This window comes from Tamandua tetradactyla, chromosome 8 (genome assembly GCF_023851605.1).
Source record: "Tamandua tetradactyla isolate mTamTet1 chromosome 8, mTamTet1.pri, whole genome shotgun sequence".
Lineage (NCBI taxonomy): Eukaryota > Metazoa > Chordata > Mammalia > Pilosa > Myrmecophagidae > Tamandua > Tamandua tetradactyla.
The window spans coordinates 124,092,514-124,109,034 of record NC_135334.1 but is presented as its reverse complement, the minus strand read 5'-3'; the positions used below and the strand labels follow the sequence as shown (position 1 = coordinate 124,109,034).

At 59.0% G+C, this 16,521-nt stretch overlaps 1 protein-coding gene and 1 long non-coding RNA gene across 15 annotated transcripts; one reads left to right on the top strand and one right to left on the bottom strand.

The window, feature by feature from the left end:
- Positions 1-406: 406 nt before the first annotated feature.
- LOC143644947 (uncharacterized) lies at positions 407-16,318 on the bottom strand. Of its 14 annotated transcripts, none has more exons than XR_013156989.1 (5): positions 16,007-16,282; positions 11,451-12,238; positions 9,169-9,281; positions 2,459-2,736; positions 407-1,490 (listed from the first exon to the last, which is right to left on the bottom strand). It is a non-coding gene; the product is annotated as an uncharacterized LOC143644947 (long non-coding RNA). The 14 variants fall into 14 exon arrangements; XR_013156997.1 differs by having other exon boundaries at positions 2,678-2,736; XR_013156984.1 differs by lacking the exons at positions 9,169-9,281; positions 11,451-12,238 and having other exon boundaries at positions 2,448-2,514; positions 2,678-2,736; positions 16,238-16,312.
- SPI1 (Spi-1 proto-oncogene) lies at positions 4,621-16,297 on the top strand. The gene is made up of 5 exons (XM_077114614.1): positions 4,621-4,899; positions 6,947-7,043; positions 14,632-14,819; positions 15,540-15,702; positions 15,981-16,297. Exons 1-5 carry the CDS (start codon positions 4,855-4,857, stop codon positions 16,295-16,297), a joined length of 810 nt encoding a protein of 269 aa, XP_076970729.1. The 5' UTR covers positions 4,621-4,854.
- Positions 16,319-16,521: the final 203 nt, after the last annotated feature.

Sequence of the window (16,521 nt, the reverse complement as noted above, 5' to 3'; positions counted from 1 at the left end):
CGTGGCCTGCTCTCAGGGACCCTGCTCCGACGACACTGCACCCACATTTCCTGTTGCCTGCCTACCCCGGAATTGCGTTAGCACCCGCTCGGCCCCATCAGCCCCCAGCCCGTGGGCCTGCCCGAGCCCCTTGGCGCCCCGCACCCCAGCCTGACCAAGCTACCTGCCCGGCCCCCCACCCAGCTGCCCCCTCAGCCACCCGCCTGGCCTCGCGGGGTGGGCAGTGAGCACTGATGCCCGGTGGGTGGGTACATTGGAGTGCCCTTCACCACAGGCACGGTGGCTGCAGCTAGCTGCCATCTGTCTGTCTGTCTGTCTAACTCAACATTTAAAATTCTGCCCGTTGGTCCACGATTCAATTGTTGGGAATTTACCCTAGACAACGCGGAAAGTAACACACGTCATCAATTGTGGCGTTATTTGTAATAGCAAAAGACCGGAAACAGCCTAAATGTCCATCAGTAAGAGAGCAGTTAAATCAGTTACAATAACGGAATGCCAGACGGAGTGAAAATGGGCTCCCATCACGGTGGGAGAAAGCAGGACCCGACAGGTCCATTTTTACCATTTATTTAAAGATTAAAGCCTAATTAGATGGACAATGAGCCTTATCGATGGTGATGCTTATAGAGTGGCGGAACTATACAGAAAAGCAAGAACATGATTACTGAAAAGGTTAGGATGGCATTATTTCTAGAGGGAGGGAAAGGACAGTCACCAGACTTTCTGGGGTGCTGGTGACATTTTGTTTCTTGACCTGGATGCTAGTTACATAGTTATGTAGGTGTTAGCTGCATAATTATTCTTTAAACTATCCATAAACAACGCCTCACCATCCATGCAAGCCATGTAACACTATACAGCCATCAACAAAGAATGAGGCGTTGTGCCACCAGCACTTGTTCATCACCCCAAACAAACGCTGTGCCTGTTAAGCAATAACTCCCCACTCCTTCCACCCTTGCAACCTCTAATCTACTTTCTGTCTCTGTGAATTTGCTTATTCTAGATGTTTCCTACAACTGGAATTATACAGCATTTGTCCTTTTGTGGCTGGCTTATTTCAGTTAGCATAATGCCATCAAGGCTCTCCCAATGTTGTAGTGGGTACCGGAATTTCAAGGCTGGGGAATGTTGTGTTGTATTTATAGACATTCTGTTGAGCTCTCGTCTGTTGATGAATAGACACTTGGGCCGTTTCCATACCTTGGCCATTGTGAGTAACGCTGCCATGAACGAAAGTCTGTCTGCGTCCTGTTTTCAATTCCTTCGGGCCCATGCCTAGGCGGGGCGCTGCCAGGTCACACGGTGGCTGCAGGGTTAGCTTTCTGAGGAATCATCACGCCGCCTTCAGCGGCTACACTGTTCCACCCTCTCACCAGCAGTGCAGCCCACATCCGCGACGACACGTTTTCCATTTTAAAATCATAGCCGTTCTAGCGGGCATGAAGTGTGTGCTTTTTGAATTTTGAATTATGTGCATGTATTACCTATTCAAAAAATAAAAATAATTAAAAAAATGCCTTTGCTTCTCATTCTTTGAAGCCCCAAGATTTTAGGTTTCAGACCAATTTCCTGCCGATGAGAGTGAGGCCAAGTCACAGTGCAGGCCTAAGTGCTGGGGCCTCAGAGTTTTGGGGACCCTCCCAGCTCCCCACGCACTGCTGTGCCTCCTCTTCGCTCTCCATCCCTCTCCCTTCTCTGCTGGCCTTCTCTTCCCCCACCTCCACCCTGTCCTCACCTCTTGCTGCCCCCCCTGGCTCTCACTTCTCTCTGCTCCCTCCTTTGACCCTTTCTCCTATTTCTCTGTTCTTTCCCTGCCCTCCTCTCCTTGCTACCCGCTTCCCCTCCCTGCCTCTCCTCCCCTCTCTGTCTTTTCTCTTTCTTCCATCTGCATCTCCCCCACCCCAAGCCGAGGACCCACTTTCCTGCCCTAGCGTCCCGCCCACAAGCCCAATACTACAGGAGTGGAGGCTCCCACGCTGGCTGGGCACACTCAAAAAATCTAGTTTTTCCCTTTTAAGGAGCAATTCGCCCCAGAGCTGTGGATTAGCAGCCCCATCTTGTGCTTCTCGGAATTTCTTGGGATCTGGGGTGCGAGGTCGGGGAAGAGTCTCTGGTGGCCTGTGGGACAAGGGCCCGTGGTGGGGGGGGGAGGCAGTGGGGGTGAGGAATGTGGGGTGGGAAATCTGTCCATCTCCAGAGGGCTTTGGCCCTGGACTCTTCTGTGGGTTTCCTGACTCAGGCCCCGAGGCCTCAAGGTGATGAGCTGCCCTTCCCCGCCCAGGACCCACCGCTGGCCTGTCCCGAGACCCAGCCCAGGCTCCTGCACCAGCCTCCCAGGACCTGCCAAGGCTGGGGGGCTTGCTGTCCCCTCGAGTCCTCGACCAGCCCCACTCCCCTCCCGTGCTCCCCGAGCCCCCTCCCCCCACCTGACCCTGGCACACCTGGCGCCCACCTGTGTCAGGTCCAGTCTCTCCGCAGGCCTGAGAACTCCTGCAGGGCAGAGCCAGGCTGTGTGCGCATGGAAGACACACAATAAGAAGCCGAAGACTAAGTGAATGAATGAATAAATGGACACATACAGCACACCAAGGCGATAATGAACGCATGTGTGGATGTACACAACGTCAGGCAGGGCCCCGTTCTCAGGAGGAGACAACACACCCCTCCTCACCTCCAGGCCGCAGTGCGGGGAGCAAGGACGCAGCTGATGCCCGTCTTCTCGGAAGGGACCTGGCCAGTGTAGATGCAAAAAATAAGTGAGGATGACAGTGAAGTGGGCCTAGTGATGAGCCCAGGGCTGTGAGTCCTGGTCTTGCTCCCATAGAGAGGCCCTGGCCTGAGTCCCACGGCAGGAACTGGGGGGACTAGTCCTAGTGGGAAGGGGATATGCAGCGATGGGGCAGACTGTGCACGGAGGAAACTGAAAGCTCAAGAATTCTCCCCCAGCGAGTGGATTCACTAGAGGTCAGTGGTCAAAAAACTTGCTCTTACTATTTCCCCTTCATCTCTCTATCCTCCAAACTAAAAGCTCTCTGAAGACATGGATCTTATCCAGTACTTTTCTGTTTGGCCTGCCCTTAGAATAGGACCTAGCATTCAACAACCAGCAGCAGGATGCATGGATGCCTGGGTGGGTGGATGGGTGGGTGAGCGGACGAATGGGTGGGTGGGTGGGTGGGTGGGTGGGTGGATGGGTGGATGGGTGGGTGGGTGGATGGGTGGGTGGGTGGATGGGTGGGCGGATGGGTGGGTGGATGGGTGGGTGAGTGGACGAATGGATGGATGGGCGGCTGACTGGCTGGGATGAGTGGGTGAGTAGATGAGGAGATGGATGGGTGGGTGGGTGGATGAGGAGATGGATGGATGGGTGGGTGGGTAGATGAGGAGATGGATGAGTGGGTGGGTGGATGGATGGGTGGGTGGGTGGATGAGGAGATGGATGGGTGGGTGGGTGGATGGGTGGGTGGATGGGTGGGTGGATGGGTGGGTAGATGGGTGGATGAGGAGATGGATGGGTGGGTGGGTGGATGAGGAGATGGATGGGTGGGTGGGTGGATGAGGAGATGGATGGGTGGGTGGATGGATGGGTGGATGGGTGGGTGGGTGGATGGATGGGTGGGTGGGTGGATGGGTGGGTGAGTGGACGAATGGATGGATGGGCGGCTGACTGGCTGGGATGAGTGGGTGAGTAGATGGGTAGATGAATGGAGTGCTGGAAAGATGGACCAATGAATGGATGGGTAGATGAATGGACAGATGGATGGGTGAAAGATGGACCAATGGATAAACAATGGACAGATGGAAATATGAACTGATAGGGAGATAACAAACACATGGTTGGGTTGACAAATGGACATAAAGATGGAGAGATGGACAAGTACATAAAAAAGATAGGTGGATGGATGAATGGCTTGACAGATAAATGGATGAATAAATGGATGATTGGATAAACGGATGAAGAAATGAATGTGTAAATGGATGAATAAACAAAAAGCCAAACAGATGGGTAGAAAAAGAGATGGACGACAACTCTTTTTCTAAAGTTTACAAACTCTAAAGTTTGTAAATTAAGACGACTAGACTGAGAAGGGGTGGGGAAATGGAGAAATGTGGGCTGGAATGGACTCCCTAGGGATTTGGAAGAATCTGTCCACTGAGGAAATTAGGAGGGAAGATGGAGACATCCAGGACCCTCTGGTGGAGGGAAGCCCACGCCATGGGGTGTGGGGGGAGGGGTGGCAGCACTGTGCTGAGGGTCCCAGCGTGGAGGCCCAGGGTCTGCAGGAAAAGCTGGCCTGGCAGTCACCGGACGAGAACCCCAGCATGCCTCACTGACCCAGGAAGTGGAGAGCCACGTGGGGGGTCTCAAGCATTTGTGGAGTTGGGGTTCAGAGCCCCAGCAAGGCCTGGCGACAGCAAAGGCCTCGGGTGGCTGAGCCAGCCTATGGCCTCTCACTGTCCCTGCCCGCCACAGCCCCAACGCCACCCCTCATCGCCGGCTTCCCCTGGTAGGGGCCTGGCCCCCACGGCCTCCCAGGCCAGCCCCAGGAGCACCACCTGCCCAGCCGGCCAGAGACTTCCTGTAGCGCAAGAGATTTATGCAAACGGGCTGGGGCCGTGATGTCACCCCAAGGGGACTATCTCCCAGCGGCAGGCCCAGCGATAAAATCAGGAACTTGTGCTGGCCCCGCAATGTCGAGGGAGGGGGCTCGCCCAGGGCTCCTGTAGCTCAGGGGCAGGCCCGAGCCCCGCACCCGCCGCGTCTGTCCAGCCCGACGGGGCGCCCCAGCCCAGGGGCTGCGCAGTGGCCCCGCGAGGCAGGGGACCCGACTGCTCGCATTCGGCTGGATGTTACAGGCGTGCAAGATGGAAGGGTTTCCCCTCGTCCCCCCTGTGAGTACCGGGGCCCGCCACCCGCCGCGGCCCTCACAGCCTGCTGTCGCTGGGAAGCGGGGTTTTCTCCTGGAGCCTGGGCACAGAGGGGCGAGGGCAGCGGCTGTCCGGGCGGCCTGGTGGGCCTGGCCCTCGGCGGGGTGGGGGCTGAGCACTGCCGGGCCTGAACGGCTATTTATAGTTGGGGCTGAGGAGGGCTAGGGCGGCAGGGGCAGGGGAAGAGGCGGTGGGGAGACAGGCCGGGGAGCCGGGACAGCGAGGGCAGAGGGGAGGGGGCAGCAGGCCAGCCATCCAGGCCCACGGCCGGGGCTTCTGGAGACGAGGTGCCTATGGCTCCCCAGCGCCCAGTCTGGGGCCTGGCACAGCGGACATGGCTGCTGGCGGAGGAGGCTGGGCCTCAGGCCCACAGGCCCGGGCAGGCAGCAGCAGGGGCAGGGGCTGGGACAAAGGCTGGGGCAGAGGGTGACACAGGGGCAGGGACAAAGGCTGAGGCAGAGGGTGACCCAGGGGAAGGGGCTGGGGCTGGGGCAAAGGCTGGGGCAGAGAGTGACAAAGGGGCAGGGGCTGGGGCAGAGGGTGACACGGGCTGGGGCGGGAGCTGGACAGGAGCAGCTCCTCAGAGGCTGAGATTGCAGTCGGACTAGGGCAGGGGCTGGAGCTAAGGGAGGGGCAGGGCAGGGCTGAGGGCAAGTTTGGGGCCGAGATTGGGGTTATGGCAGGACCGGGTTGAGCATGGGACTGGAGTGAGGGCAGGGGCAAGGGGCCTGGGGGATGAAGAAGGGAGAGTCCCAGGGGACCCCAGGAAGGGCAGGGCAGGGCAGGGGCATGGAGGGACCGGTGCCAGGTGCCTGCTCTTGGCGGCAGCCTCAGCGGGTGTGCAACCAGGCCTTCTGAGGGCGCGCTCCCTCCTCCTGTTCCTGGAGGAGCCGCCAGCCCAGTGCAGCCTGGTCTGACCCCCAGGACCGGCCGCCGCCCCCCCTGCCCCGGCCTACACCTTCTGGGGCCAAAGGAAATGCTGACTGCACTGGCTCTGACCGTGACCTCCACTCCCCACCTGGCTCCTACAGGGGCCCCCGGCCCCTCTGTCCAGCCCCAGGGCCACTCGGCTGCCTCCCGGGAGGGTGGGGACACCAGACAGCCCTGAGGGGCTCCACAGCTGTGCAAGCCTTGGGCGCACACTGTGGGGTGCAGATGCCTGGTGACTGTTGGAGGGCTCAGGGTGTGTGTCCGTACCAGTGGGAGGAGGAGGGGTGGGGAGGGGTGGGGGAGGGAGAGGGGGAGAGGTCAGGCCGAGGTTCTGGCTGCCCCCAGGCCCCAAGCAGGCCTCCACCCAGTCAGTGCTAAGGCCTAGGGCTTGAGGGAGGGAGCAGGGCTGGGGGGCAGGAGCCTGAGACAGGAGGATGAGTGTGTCTATCCATGAGTGTGCAAGTGGGAGGCAAGTGATGATGCTGAGGCCTGGGGATGCACATGTGCTGGTGTGTTGCCAGAGGGTGTTCCCTTTAGGGTGAGTGTGTAAAGTGGTCTGGGCGTGCGTGTGTGAATGTAAACTGTACAGCCATTAGACTGGAAAATGTGTGCCATTGGTGGATTCTGTGTGCACGCCATCTCTGTGCAAGTGAGGATGAATGTGACACGGGCCCGTGGCAGAGGTTTGGGTGGCTGTGCAAGTGAGTGTGAGACGTGTGGGTGTGAGGCGGAGGCTAGATGAGTGTGAGTCCATGTGCTTGTCCTGCAGGGCACGTGTGTGCGTGTGCACGTTTGAAGGACAGAACGCCACTGGTGTGAGAGGACAAGTGTGAGGCTGAGGTGCAGGAAGGGTGGGTGTGAGCGAGCGGGTGTGAGCGAGCGGGTGTGTGCAGGGTGGCTGTGGAGCAGCCGAGCCCCAGCCTCGGCCTGTGTGGGCCCCTGGCCTGCGGGCACCCTCCGGGGGCCCCCTGCCCCGCTCTCTGCGCCTCTGCGCCCCTCCCCCACCCCGTTCCAGGCAGGGGTCAGGCCTGGCCCTGGTCACGCGGTGCGGGGCGGCCCGGCTGACCCTCGTCTCCCGCAGCCGGCGGAGGAGCTGGTCCCCTACGACGCGGATCTGTACCAGCGCCCAGCTCACGAGTACTACCCCTATCTCAGCAGCGACGGCGACAGCCACAGCGGTGAGTCCGCGTCCCCGACCTCCGACCCCAGCCCTGCGGAGCCATTCCCGGGTCAGCAAAGAGAAAAAGAGAAATGGCTCCCAAGGGTTCTTTGGCATCCCGAGAACTGGACGCAGCTGGCTCTCAGCCCGAGCGTGCCGCACCCCCCGCCCCACGCCGCGTGCCCCCCGCCCCCCTCGCACCCATGCACCCTCGCCCCCTTGAGCCCACGTCCCCTCACACCCTTGCGCCCACACCTCCTCGCACGCTCGCACCCCACGTCCCCTCACACCCCACGCCCCTCGCACGCTCGCACCCCACGTCCCCTTGCGCCCATGCCCCCTCGCGCCCCACGTCCCCTCGCCCCCCGCAGCCATCCACCACGCAAGGCCAGCGCCAAGACACACACCGCGTCCCTCCACGTCCACTTTCCTGCCCAATCCAGTGGCCTTTTTTACAAACGCGGAGACTTAGGCCTTAGGGGCTTAGGGGACCCTCCCAAGGCCACCCTGAGAAGGCCGGTGCCTTGGCCGCCGCCCCAGCCCCTCCCAGCCCCCCGCAGCTGCGGGCATTTGGGGTGGGCGGCCTCTGTCTGGGGCAGGCCGGTGCTCTTGGGGCTCCCACCCACGGATGCAGCACTGTCACGGCATCCAGAATGTCCCCAGACCTGCCTAGGGTCCCTGGTGGGGCGAGCCCCCCCCCACACCCCAGAGGACCGCCCGCTGAGCCCCTCCCTCCAGGGCGCAGAGAGCCGGCACCGGGCGGGGGACCCTTCTCGCAGGAGCAGCCTGGCTGCGGGGCAAATGCGGGGCGGGGGTCGTGGTGGCGGCCCTGGGCGGGGGGGAGGGCTGAGGACTGCGGGGTGCCGCCCTGAGCTGCTCCCGGGCCTGGGGGCAGAGGAGGCCTTCCAGGGGCCCTGGCCGCGGGGTCCTCACCACCCCTCGCTCCGGCCTCAGACGACTGGGGGAGCTCCCACCCCGCGGCCACAGCTGGACGCCACGTGCGAGCGGCGCGGAGGGGCTCCCGTTGGGGGCTGCGGAGCCGGGAGCTCACCGGCACCGCCTGGCTCCTCCTGCGGGGCGGGAGGCGGGCTTGGGGTCCGGGAGGAGCAGGGTCCCCGCTGGGGGCCCAGCGCTCGGGAGGCTGCAGCATAGCCGCGTTTCCATTCTTTTACGTTTATTTGTAATTGTGCAAGATAGGCGTCCTCTCGGGGAAATGCATGCAAGGCACCGGGGCCGGCTCCGTCACCCCACTTCATCCCAGCTCCCCCACGCCGGGTCCTGGGCGGAGGCCGGGCCACCGGCGTCCCCTGGTGGCCGCAGCGCAGCTCGCTCGGCTCAGCGCAGCGCCCGCCCGGCCGCTCCCTCCGCACAGCACCACCGCTCTGGCCCAGCCACCGTGGGCTTCCCTGGGTCCGGGTTTCCCTGAGGCTCCCGCAGCCTCGGCTCTTCCGGCTGTGAGACCGGAGCTGCCCCTCCTCCGTGGGCCTGGGGAGCTGGGAGGGCACGCTCCCGAGTAAGCCCATGGTGTCCTGGGCGGGGCCCTGGGAAGGAACCCAGGCTGATGGAGGGGAGTCCATCTGCGCCACCAGCCCGCAGGCCCCCCAGGGGTCCTGGGCCCCGCCCTCAGTCCTTGCCACCTGGCACCTGGCCATGCTCTAAGCAGCAGCCGAGCGCCTCCTCCAGCAACTGCATGTCCTCTGCACCCACATTTCTCAGAGGTGACACTAAGTGGAAAGCCTTTCAGGCCAGTCCAGGCTCCAGTGCTCACCGTCATGGTACTTGGGGCAACTAACTTGACCACTCTGAGCCCCGGATCCTGGTCTAAAAGCCGAGAGCATAACAAGACTGGCCTCTTAGACTTTCCATGGTTAAATGAGGTCACGCATGGATGCAGTGCCTGAGCACAAGGCCAGGTGAACCCTCAGTATGTGGGATCTTGGCTTCACTGCATCCCACAGGCAGGAGACATGAAGCAGCTGGGAGGATGGGAGAAGCACTGGCATTGCCTGCAGAGGGCTCTGTGACTGGCCAATGGGTCATTTCTTGCTGACCCAGGTGTCTGAGAGACAGCCACCCACGCATCCACCTACCCACCCAGCCACTTCCATCTATCCCAACCACTTATCATCTATCCACTTACCCACCTGCCTCCCACCTGTCCATCCACCAAACAGTCACAGATTGCCATCATCAGACACTGTTCTAAGCATGGAGATTCCATGATGGGTCAGGTAGATGAGGCACCGCTTTCAGAGAGCTCACATTCCAGAGAAGGGAGAAAGAACAAAAAAACAATTAAACAGGCAAACACGTAATATAGCCTAGTAGGAGGTCTGATAAGAAGCAGAGTAATGTAATACAGAGTGTGGGCTGCTTAATTTGGGCGGTCAGGGCCTCTTTGAGGAGGTTGCCGTGGAGGTGAAGTCCAAATAAAAAGAACCAGCCTTGCAAAGGCAGGGAAAGTTTCCAGGTAGAGACAACAGCAAGTGCAAAGGCAGGAGGGCCTGGGGGGCGAGCGGTGATGGGACCAAGCAGAGCAGCGGGCTGCGGCAGGATCACGCAGGCACTGCAGGCCATCATGGGAGTCTGCGTTTTATCCTACTCAGCGGGAAGCCTTTGGAGAGTTTTGAGTATGGAAATGGCATGATTTGAATAGCCCTTTTAAAGGATCACTGGATACAATATGAAGAACAGATGGAGAAAATGCAAGCATGGGAGCAGGGAGCACTCAGGAAACTATTGGAATAAGCTAGGTAATAGGTGCTAGTGGCTTGGACGAGAGCGGTGGCAGTAGCAACAGAAAGAATTGTACAGATAAAGGATAGATTTTGAGGTAAAGCTCATAGGGTTTGTTAATTTGGATGGGAATGGTGAAGGAAAGAGAGTTATAAAGTATGATTCCTTCTCTCTATCCATCCATCCATCTATCCATTCATCCATCCATCCATCCATCCATCCATCCATCCATCCATCCATCCATCTACTCATCTCCCCATCTCTCCATCCACCCATCCATCATCAATCACCCATCTATCCATGTTTCTATCCATTTATTCATCCTTTTATACAACTAATTGTGTACCACCCATCAGCTTGTTCATACAGCCATTTAATCATTCACTCATCCACCCTTCCCCAACTACCAAGACTTCCATCCATTGCCCACTGAACTACTCATCTAATAATTTTTTACTAAGCATCTTTTGTGCCAAGCACTTTGCTTGGTATTGTGGGATGAATATAACACAAGTCCTGTCACATTTACTTTTGCAAAGGGGTGACAATTAAAAACCTAAATAATTAAGATACAAGGTAGAGAGTGATCAGCACTGTTAGATCTGGGGCAGGCCTCTGTATTCCGGGCATCAGTTTCAACATATGAACAATGTGCAGTAGGGGCTGGCCTTCAAGAGCTCTAGTCCAATGCCTCCTGGTTTCCTAAGAAAGGTTTTTCCCTGTCCCCTCTTCCTTGATTCTTCATTTTCCTTCTCACTCTTGAACTTACTTCTGCTCCCCTAGGAAGAGCCCTGGGCTTTAGGCTGGGGCTTCTGCTATGATGATAGGATCAAGTGAATGACACTTAAGGCTTAAATTTTTATGGGTGCATGTGATTGAGTATTATATATATATTTTTCCTGATGACACAGAAGTGTTACAGACAGCAAAAAACTAAGAAACAATAGAATGTATGAGGAGGACTTTGACCCCTGATTGGGAGCTGGTTTAGAGGGAGGAAATGAGAGGTCAGGATGGTGGGTCACTGCTGGCTGGCTGCTGGATGAGTGATGGACAGATGATGGTTGGATAATGATGGGTGATGGATGAATAAATGGGTAGATGATGGTTGGGTGGATGGATGAGTGATGGATGGATAAGGGATGGATGGTGGATGGATGATGGACAGATGATGGATGATGGACAGATGATGGATGGATGAGTGAAGGATGGTTAAAGGGTGAATGGTGGATAGACAGTGGACAGATGATGGGTGGATGGTGGATGGATGATGGATGATGGACAGATGAATGATGAATAGATGATGGGGTGATGTTGGATGGATGAAAGACGGATGAGTATAGATGATGGGTAAGTGATGGTGGACAGACAGATAAGAGCAGTCAATGAAGCCTCTCAGTGTCATCATGATCTTACTTAAAGCTTTCAATGATGGTCTCATTCCTTCAAGGTGGTATGGTGTGATGGTAAGGGTTTAGTGCCTGAAGTCAGACAGAGGAGGCCACCTCCTCAGAGTGGGGAGAGAACTGTTCTACTTTGCTAGCTGCCAGAATGCAATATACCCGAAACAGAATGGCTTTAAAAGGGGGAATTTAAGGAGTTACTAGTTTACAGTTCTAAGGCCAAGAAAATGTCCCAAATAAAACAAGTTTATAGAAATGTCCAATCTAAGGCATCCAGGGAAAGATACCTTGGTTCAAGAAGGCCAAAGAAGTTCAGGGTTTCTTTCTCAAGTAGAAGGGCACATGGTAAACACAGAGTTTCTCTCTCATCTGGAAAGGCACATGGTGAACACGGTCAGGGTTCCTCTCTCATCTGGAAGGGCACATGGCGAACACAGTATCATCTGCTAGCTGCTTCTCCTGGCTTCCTGTTTCATGAAGCTCCTCGGGAGGTGTTTTCCTTCTTCATCTCCAAAGGTCGCTGACTGGTGGGCTCTCTGCTTCGTGGTGCTGCAGCATTCTCTGCTCTCTCTGAATCTCCCATTCTCCCAAATGTTTCTTCTTTATAGGCCTCCAGTAAACCAATCAAGACCCACCCAAATGGGTTGAGACCTGTCATCACCTAATCCAGTTTAACAACCACTCCTGACTAAATCTTATCATCCAGGGAGATGATCTGATTACAGTTCAAACATACAGTATGGAATAGGAATTATTCTACCTTTATGAAATGGGATTTTGATTAAAACATGGATTTTCTAGGGGGCATACTTCCTTTCCAACCAGCACAAGGACTAAAGGAGATAACAGAGATTGAGTATTTAGCACTGTGCCTGTACATGAACATACATTAAAGATGGACTTTCTTGGTTATTTAATCAAAAACCGATATAGGCCTACCTACTCAGTACTGAGCACCTAACAGGCTATAGGAAGAGCCAGAGCCGTCTTCAGATACGCAAAGGACATTACATTCGTTGGAGGAACAGAGTCACGCTAAGGGGATGCACACTGCAGGATGGGCCGGGCGGGCGACCTAGTGAAGGGACAAAACCGGATAAAGGCACTCATGACGAGCCTCGCACTAGAGCCCAGGAGAATCGCCTCTGCACCATGAGGGGCTCCTTGGCCTTTGTTCCTTAGAGAGAGCCCCATATTTGGAACATTCTGCCACCAGACAGCGTTAATTGCATAATCGCCTGAGCACCCAAATCAAGGGTAAAGGCAAGGTTTCCGTTGGGCCTTTTGAAACCTTCTTCAGCTCTGGAGTCCCCTTGGTAGCCTTTGGGGACTCAGGGACATTGCTCCCAAGCTTCAGTGAGCAAAAGACTCTCCTGGGGGCCTGTTAAATGCAGATTCCTAGCTCCACCCTTAGCACTTCCAACTCAGTGGATCTCCAGTGGGGCCCCAAGCAGTTCTGAAGGAGGTGCTCCCTCTCTGGGTTCAGGGTGGGACCTCCAGGGTGGGCCACTGGCTGGGCTCATGGATCTGACGTGGAGCAAGAGCAGAGGTGAGGGGTGGGGGTGGGACAGAGCACAAGGAGACCCCTGACCCCACCAATGGAGAGCCGCCTGCACGCAGGACCCCCATTCCTGATCTGGGGTGGATCTGAGATCGGGGTGGGGGGGGGACTTGGTGGACAGGATCTATAAAGACCTGGTGAGCACTTCAGCCTGGGAAGGAGAAGTTAAATGGGGAGGGGGCAGAGCTGGCGCTGGAGGGGGTCTACTGTTGGCATGGAGCCTGGGGGCCCGTAAACCCCAGAGGTGCAGAAAGAATGGAGCAGAGGGAGGGGGGGGCGCCACAACAAATGGGGGTGTGGCAGCCTTGTCCAGGCACTGCCAGCTGAAAGGAAAAATTGAGTTTTGTTTTCCCTTTAGGTTTAGATCATTTCTTGGAGGGCTCTTAAGAAGTGAGGATTTACTCATTCATTCACTCAGGAATGTTTGTTGAGACCCACCGTGTGCCAGGTCCAGGTGCTGGGAGGGGGGACAGCCAGGCCCCCTGAAAGCAGCTCTGTGTCACTGTACTGACTAGGCGCCAGGGGGTGGGGAAGGAGAGGAGATAAGCGGATGCTAAGTGTCTGCTCTGTGCTCAAGTGCTAGGCCAGGCTCTTTAGAATAAAATAAGAATGACAACGGTGAGGGTGGTGGAGTCTCAGTGCCTGGCTGTGCTCTAAGCACTCCGCATGCCTCAGTCACTCAGCAAGTCTCGGAGACGGTGCTGTGACCAGGTCCACTTTAAGATGGGGTCGGCCGCGCGGAGAGACGGAGGGAGGCGCTGGCCTGCGCCACGGAGGCGGGCACAGCCGGCTTTGCGTCCCGCTCCACCTGCCTCCTTCGCGGGCTCTTTCCCTGGTGCCGTGGGCCCCACACGGGCGGGAGCCAGGCGGCCTGTCTGTGGGTTCAGGAGGTCTCACTCCCGGGTGGTCCCCGATGTTGGGGGAGGGGAATCAGAGGCTCAGGAAGACAAAGTGTCTTGCCCAGGGTCACACAGCAGAGCCACCACGGGGGCAGAGTTAGAACACAAGTCCTTTGCTTTCCAGCCTTGAGCTAAAAAAAAGTGAGAAGTGTTTGTGCAAGGAAAGGAAGGAGAGATGCACACAGGCACACGCTCATGCCCCGGGCCGGTGAGGGGCAGCCCGCAGGGCCTGGCCTCGTGGGTGTATGTCTGTCTGTGCACTCCCTCTTCAGGCCACTTGAGGAAACCCCAAGTGTCATCTCGCCATCACACCGCTTGGGGACCCAGGAAGGCTTCAGACACGCGTTAGTTTTTGTTCCTGGAAAAGGTGCCCAGAAACCCACGTTCAGGCCCTGCCCTCATCACGAGAGGACATGGCATGTGGCTCCAGCCCTAAGCCACTCCGCCACAGGCCGGAAGCACCGCTGCAGGGGAATTTCCAGGAAGGACTCACATCCCAGGGACCTCGCTGGCGCCCGGGCACCGCCATGGCCCACCCCAGCCACGGGAGGAGGCCACACGCCCCTGCGCCTGTGGACGGCAAGCAGCTCGGGATGGTGGGCAGCACCAGGCGAGGGCAGGCAGTGGCCGGGTCCCTGCTGGAAGTTTCCACAGGCGCGAGTTCATGCACATCCTCCAGTAACCGCTAGCCCCATGTCCTAGGAGGGTCAGCCACCCCAGCAGGCCAGCGGGGGGCCCGAGTCTGCGCCCCTGCAGCCATGTGGGCAATAGGCCTCGGACCTGGGCCCCTTGGGCACGTTCTGCGGCCTCCCCAGGCCTCAGGTCATCTATGAAGCGGGGCGCCCACTTCCCAAGATGGGGTGTACGCTGAGTGAGGTCGGCAGGCAGGCGCGTCGCCCGGCCTGGCCCCGTGAGGGCCCCGCGTGGCACTGTGTCTCATTATCGCTGCCTCCACCCCCACCCCCACCCCCGCCCCGGCCTCACTGCGCCCCCTGCTGCCCCCCGCAGACCATTACTGGGACTTCCACCCCCACCATGTGCACAGCGAGTTCGAGAGCTTCCCCGAGAACCACTTCACGGAGCTGCAGAGCGTGCAGCCCCCCCAGCTGCAGCAGCTCTACCGCCACATGGAGCTGGAGCAGATGCACGTGCTGGACGCGCCCATGGCCCCGCCCCATGCCACTCTCAGCCACCAGGTGCGCAGCTCTGCCCCGCCCAGGCCAAGGGCACACAGGAGCCGGCGCGCTCGTGCCCCACACTGCTTCTTGCCCCCCCCCCCCCCCCAGCGGCCTTGGGACCCTCCGGCCGGCCTGGCGATCCCACACCCCTCATCAGCTCTCGGCCCACGGGTGGCCAGGCTCCAGGCAGTCCCCATGGCTCTGCCCCTCCCAGCCAGCAGCCTCCATCGATGGGCGCCCCCAAGGGTGTGGTGTCCAGGGTGCTGAGTGCTGGGCTCTCCTCACCCTTTACTTTCCACACTGACCCCTTTGATGACCCTACTTGGCCCCATGGACTCTGTCCCCATCAGTAACCTCTACTGACCCCTACAAGCCTTCGCTGACCTCACTGCGTCCTTCACTCACTCTTCCCGCCACTTACTAAAGTCTGTCCAGTCCTAACCCAACCCACTGGCCCCTGAGCCCTCCTGCTCCCAGCCCCTGGAACCCGCTCATCCACTCAGCAGGAAGCTCAGCTTGGTGAGTGCCGAGGACCTGCACGCCCTTGTGCAGTGCACAGTCTGCACCCCTGTGCATGGGGGGCCTGGTCGCCTCTGCTGACCTGAGCGACGTCCAGCTTTCCCTGCCTCCCCTTAGTCTTTCTGCCCTCTGCTGACCACCCAGCCTCAGTGCTGCCCACAGCCCTGATCTCTGAACTGCCCCTTACCGACCTCAGCCCACTTGCCCTCACTTGCCCAGGTCTCCTACCTGCCCCGGATGTGCCTCCCATACCCCTCCCTTTCGCCGGCCCAGCCCAGCTCCGATGAGGAGGAGGGTGAGCGGCAGAGCCCCCCACTGGAGGTATCCGACGGGGAGGCTGATGGCCTGGAGCCAGGGCCTGGCCTCCTGCACGGGGAGACAGGTAGGTCCAGCAGGCCGAGGGGCACGGTGCCTGGGGGGTGGAGGGGAGGCGGCATGTGATATGTGCCAAGGGGTCCCCACAAGTTCCCAGCGTGTCCTCATGGGCCGTGTGTGCGCGCGCGAGTGTGTGTGTGTGAGCATGCATGCGCGTCTGTGCTGTGTGTGTGGGCTGAACCCGCGGGGGGGGGCGCGCCCCGTCCTACCCCAGGGGGCCGGCAGGGGGGAGGGGCGGAGGGTCCCGGGCCCGGCCCCCCAGCCCGCCCGCGCTGCTCCCCGCAGGCAGCAAGAAGAAGATTCGCCTGTACCAGTTCCTGCTGGACCTGCTGCGCAGCGGCGACATGAAGGACAGCATCTGGTGGGTGGACAAGGACAAGGGCACCTTCCAGTTCTCGTCCAAGCACAAGGAGGAGCTGGCCAACCGCTGGGGCGTGCAGAAGGGCAACCGCAAGAAGATGACGTACCAGAAGATGGCGCGCGCGCTGCGCAACTACGGCAAGACCGGGGAGGTGAAGAAGGTCAAGAAGAAGCTCACCTACCAGTTCAGCGGCGAGGTGCTGGGCCGCGGCCTGGCCGAGCGCCGCCATCCCCCGCACTGAGCGCGGCCGCCCGCCGCCCCGGCCACAGCATTAACCCCTCGCCCGCCGGACACGGGGAGGGGCGCGGGCCCCGGCAGCCCCCCGGCCCCGCCCCGCCCGCCCCGCCCGCCGGGACCAGCCCCGGGCGCGGGATCGGGCGGCCCCGCCTCGGCCCCGTGGACACCGAATGGTCCCTTCGAAGCCCCCCCGGGCTGCCCACCTGCCCCCGCAGGGCTCGCGAGTGA

Coding starts and splice junctions, on each gene's coding strand:
- SPI1 (XM_077114614.1), top strand. CDS start 4,855: ATGTTACAGGCGTGCAAGATGGAAGGGTTTCCCCTCGTCCCCCCT. Junction 4,900..6,946: donor GGTTTCCCCTCGTCCCCCCT/GTGAGTACCGGG, acceptor CGTCTCCCGCAG/CCGGCGGAGGAGCTGGTCCC. Junction 15,703..15,980: donor CCTCCTGCACGGGGAGACAG/GTAGGTCCAGCA, acceptor TGCTCCCCGCAG/GCAGCAAGAAGAAGATTCGC.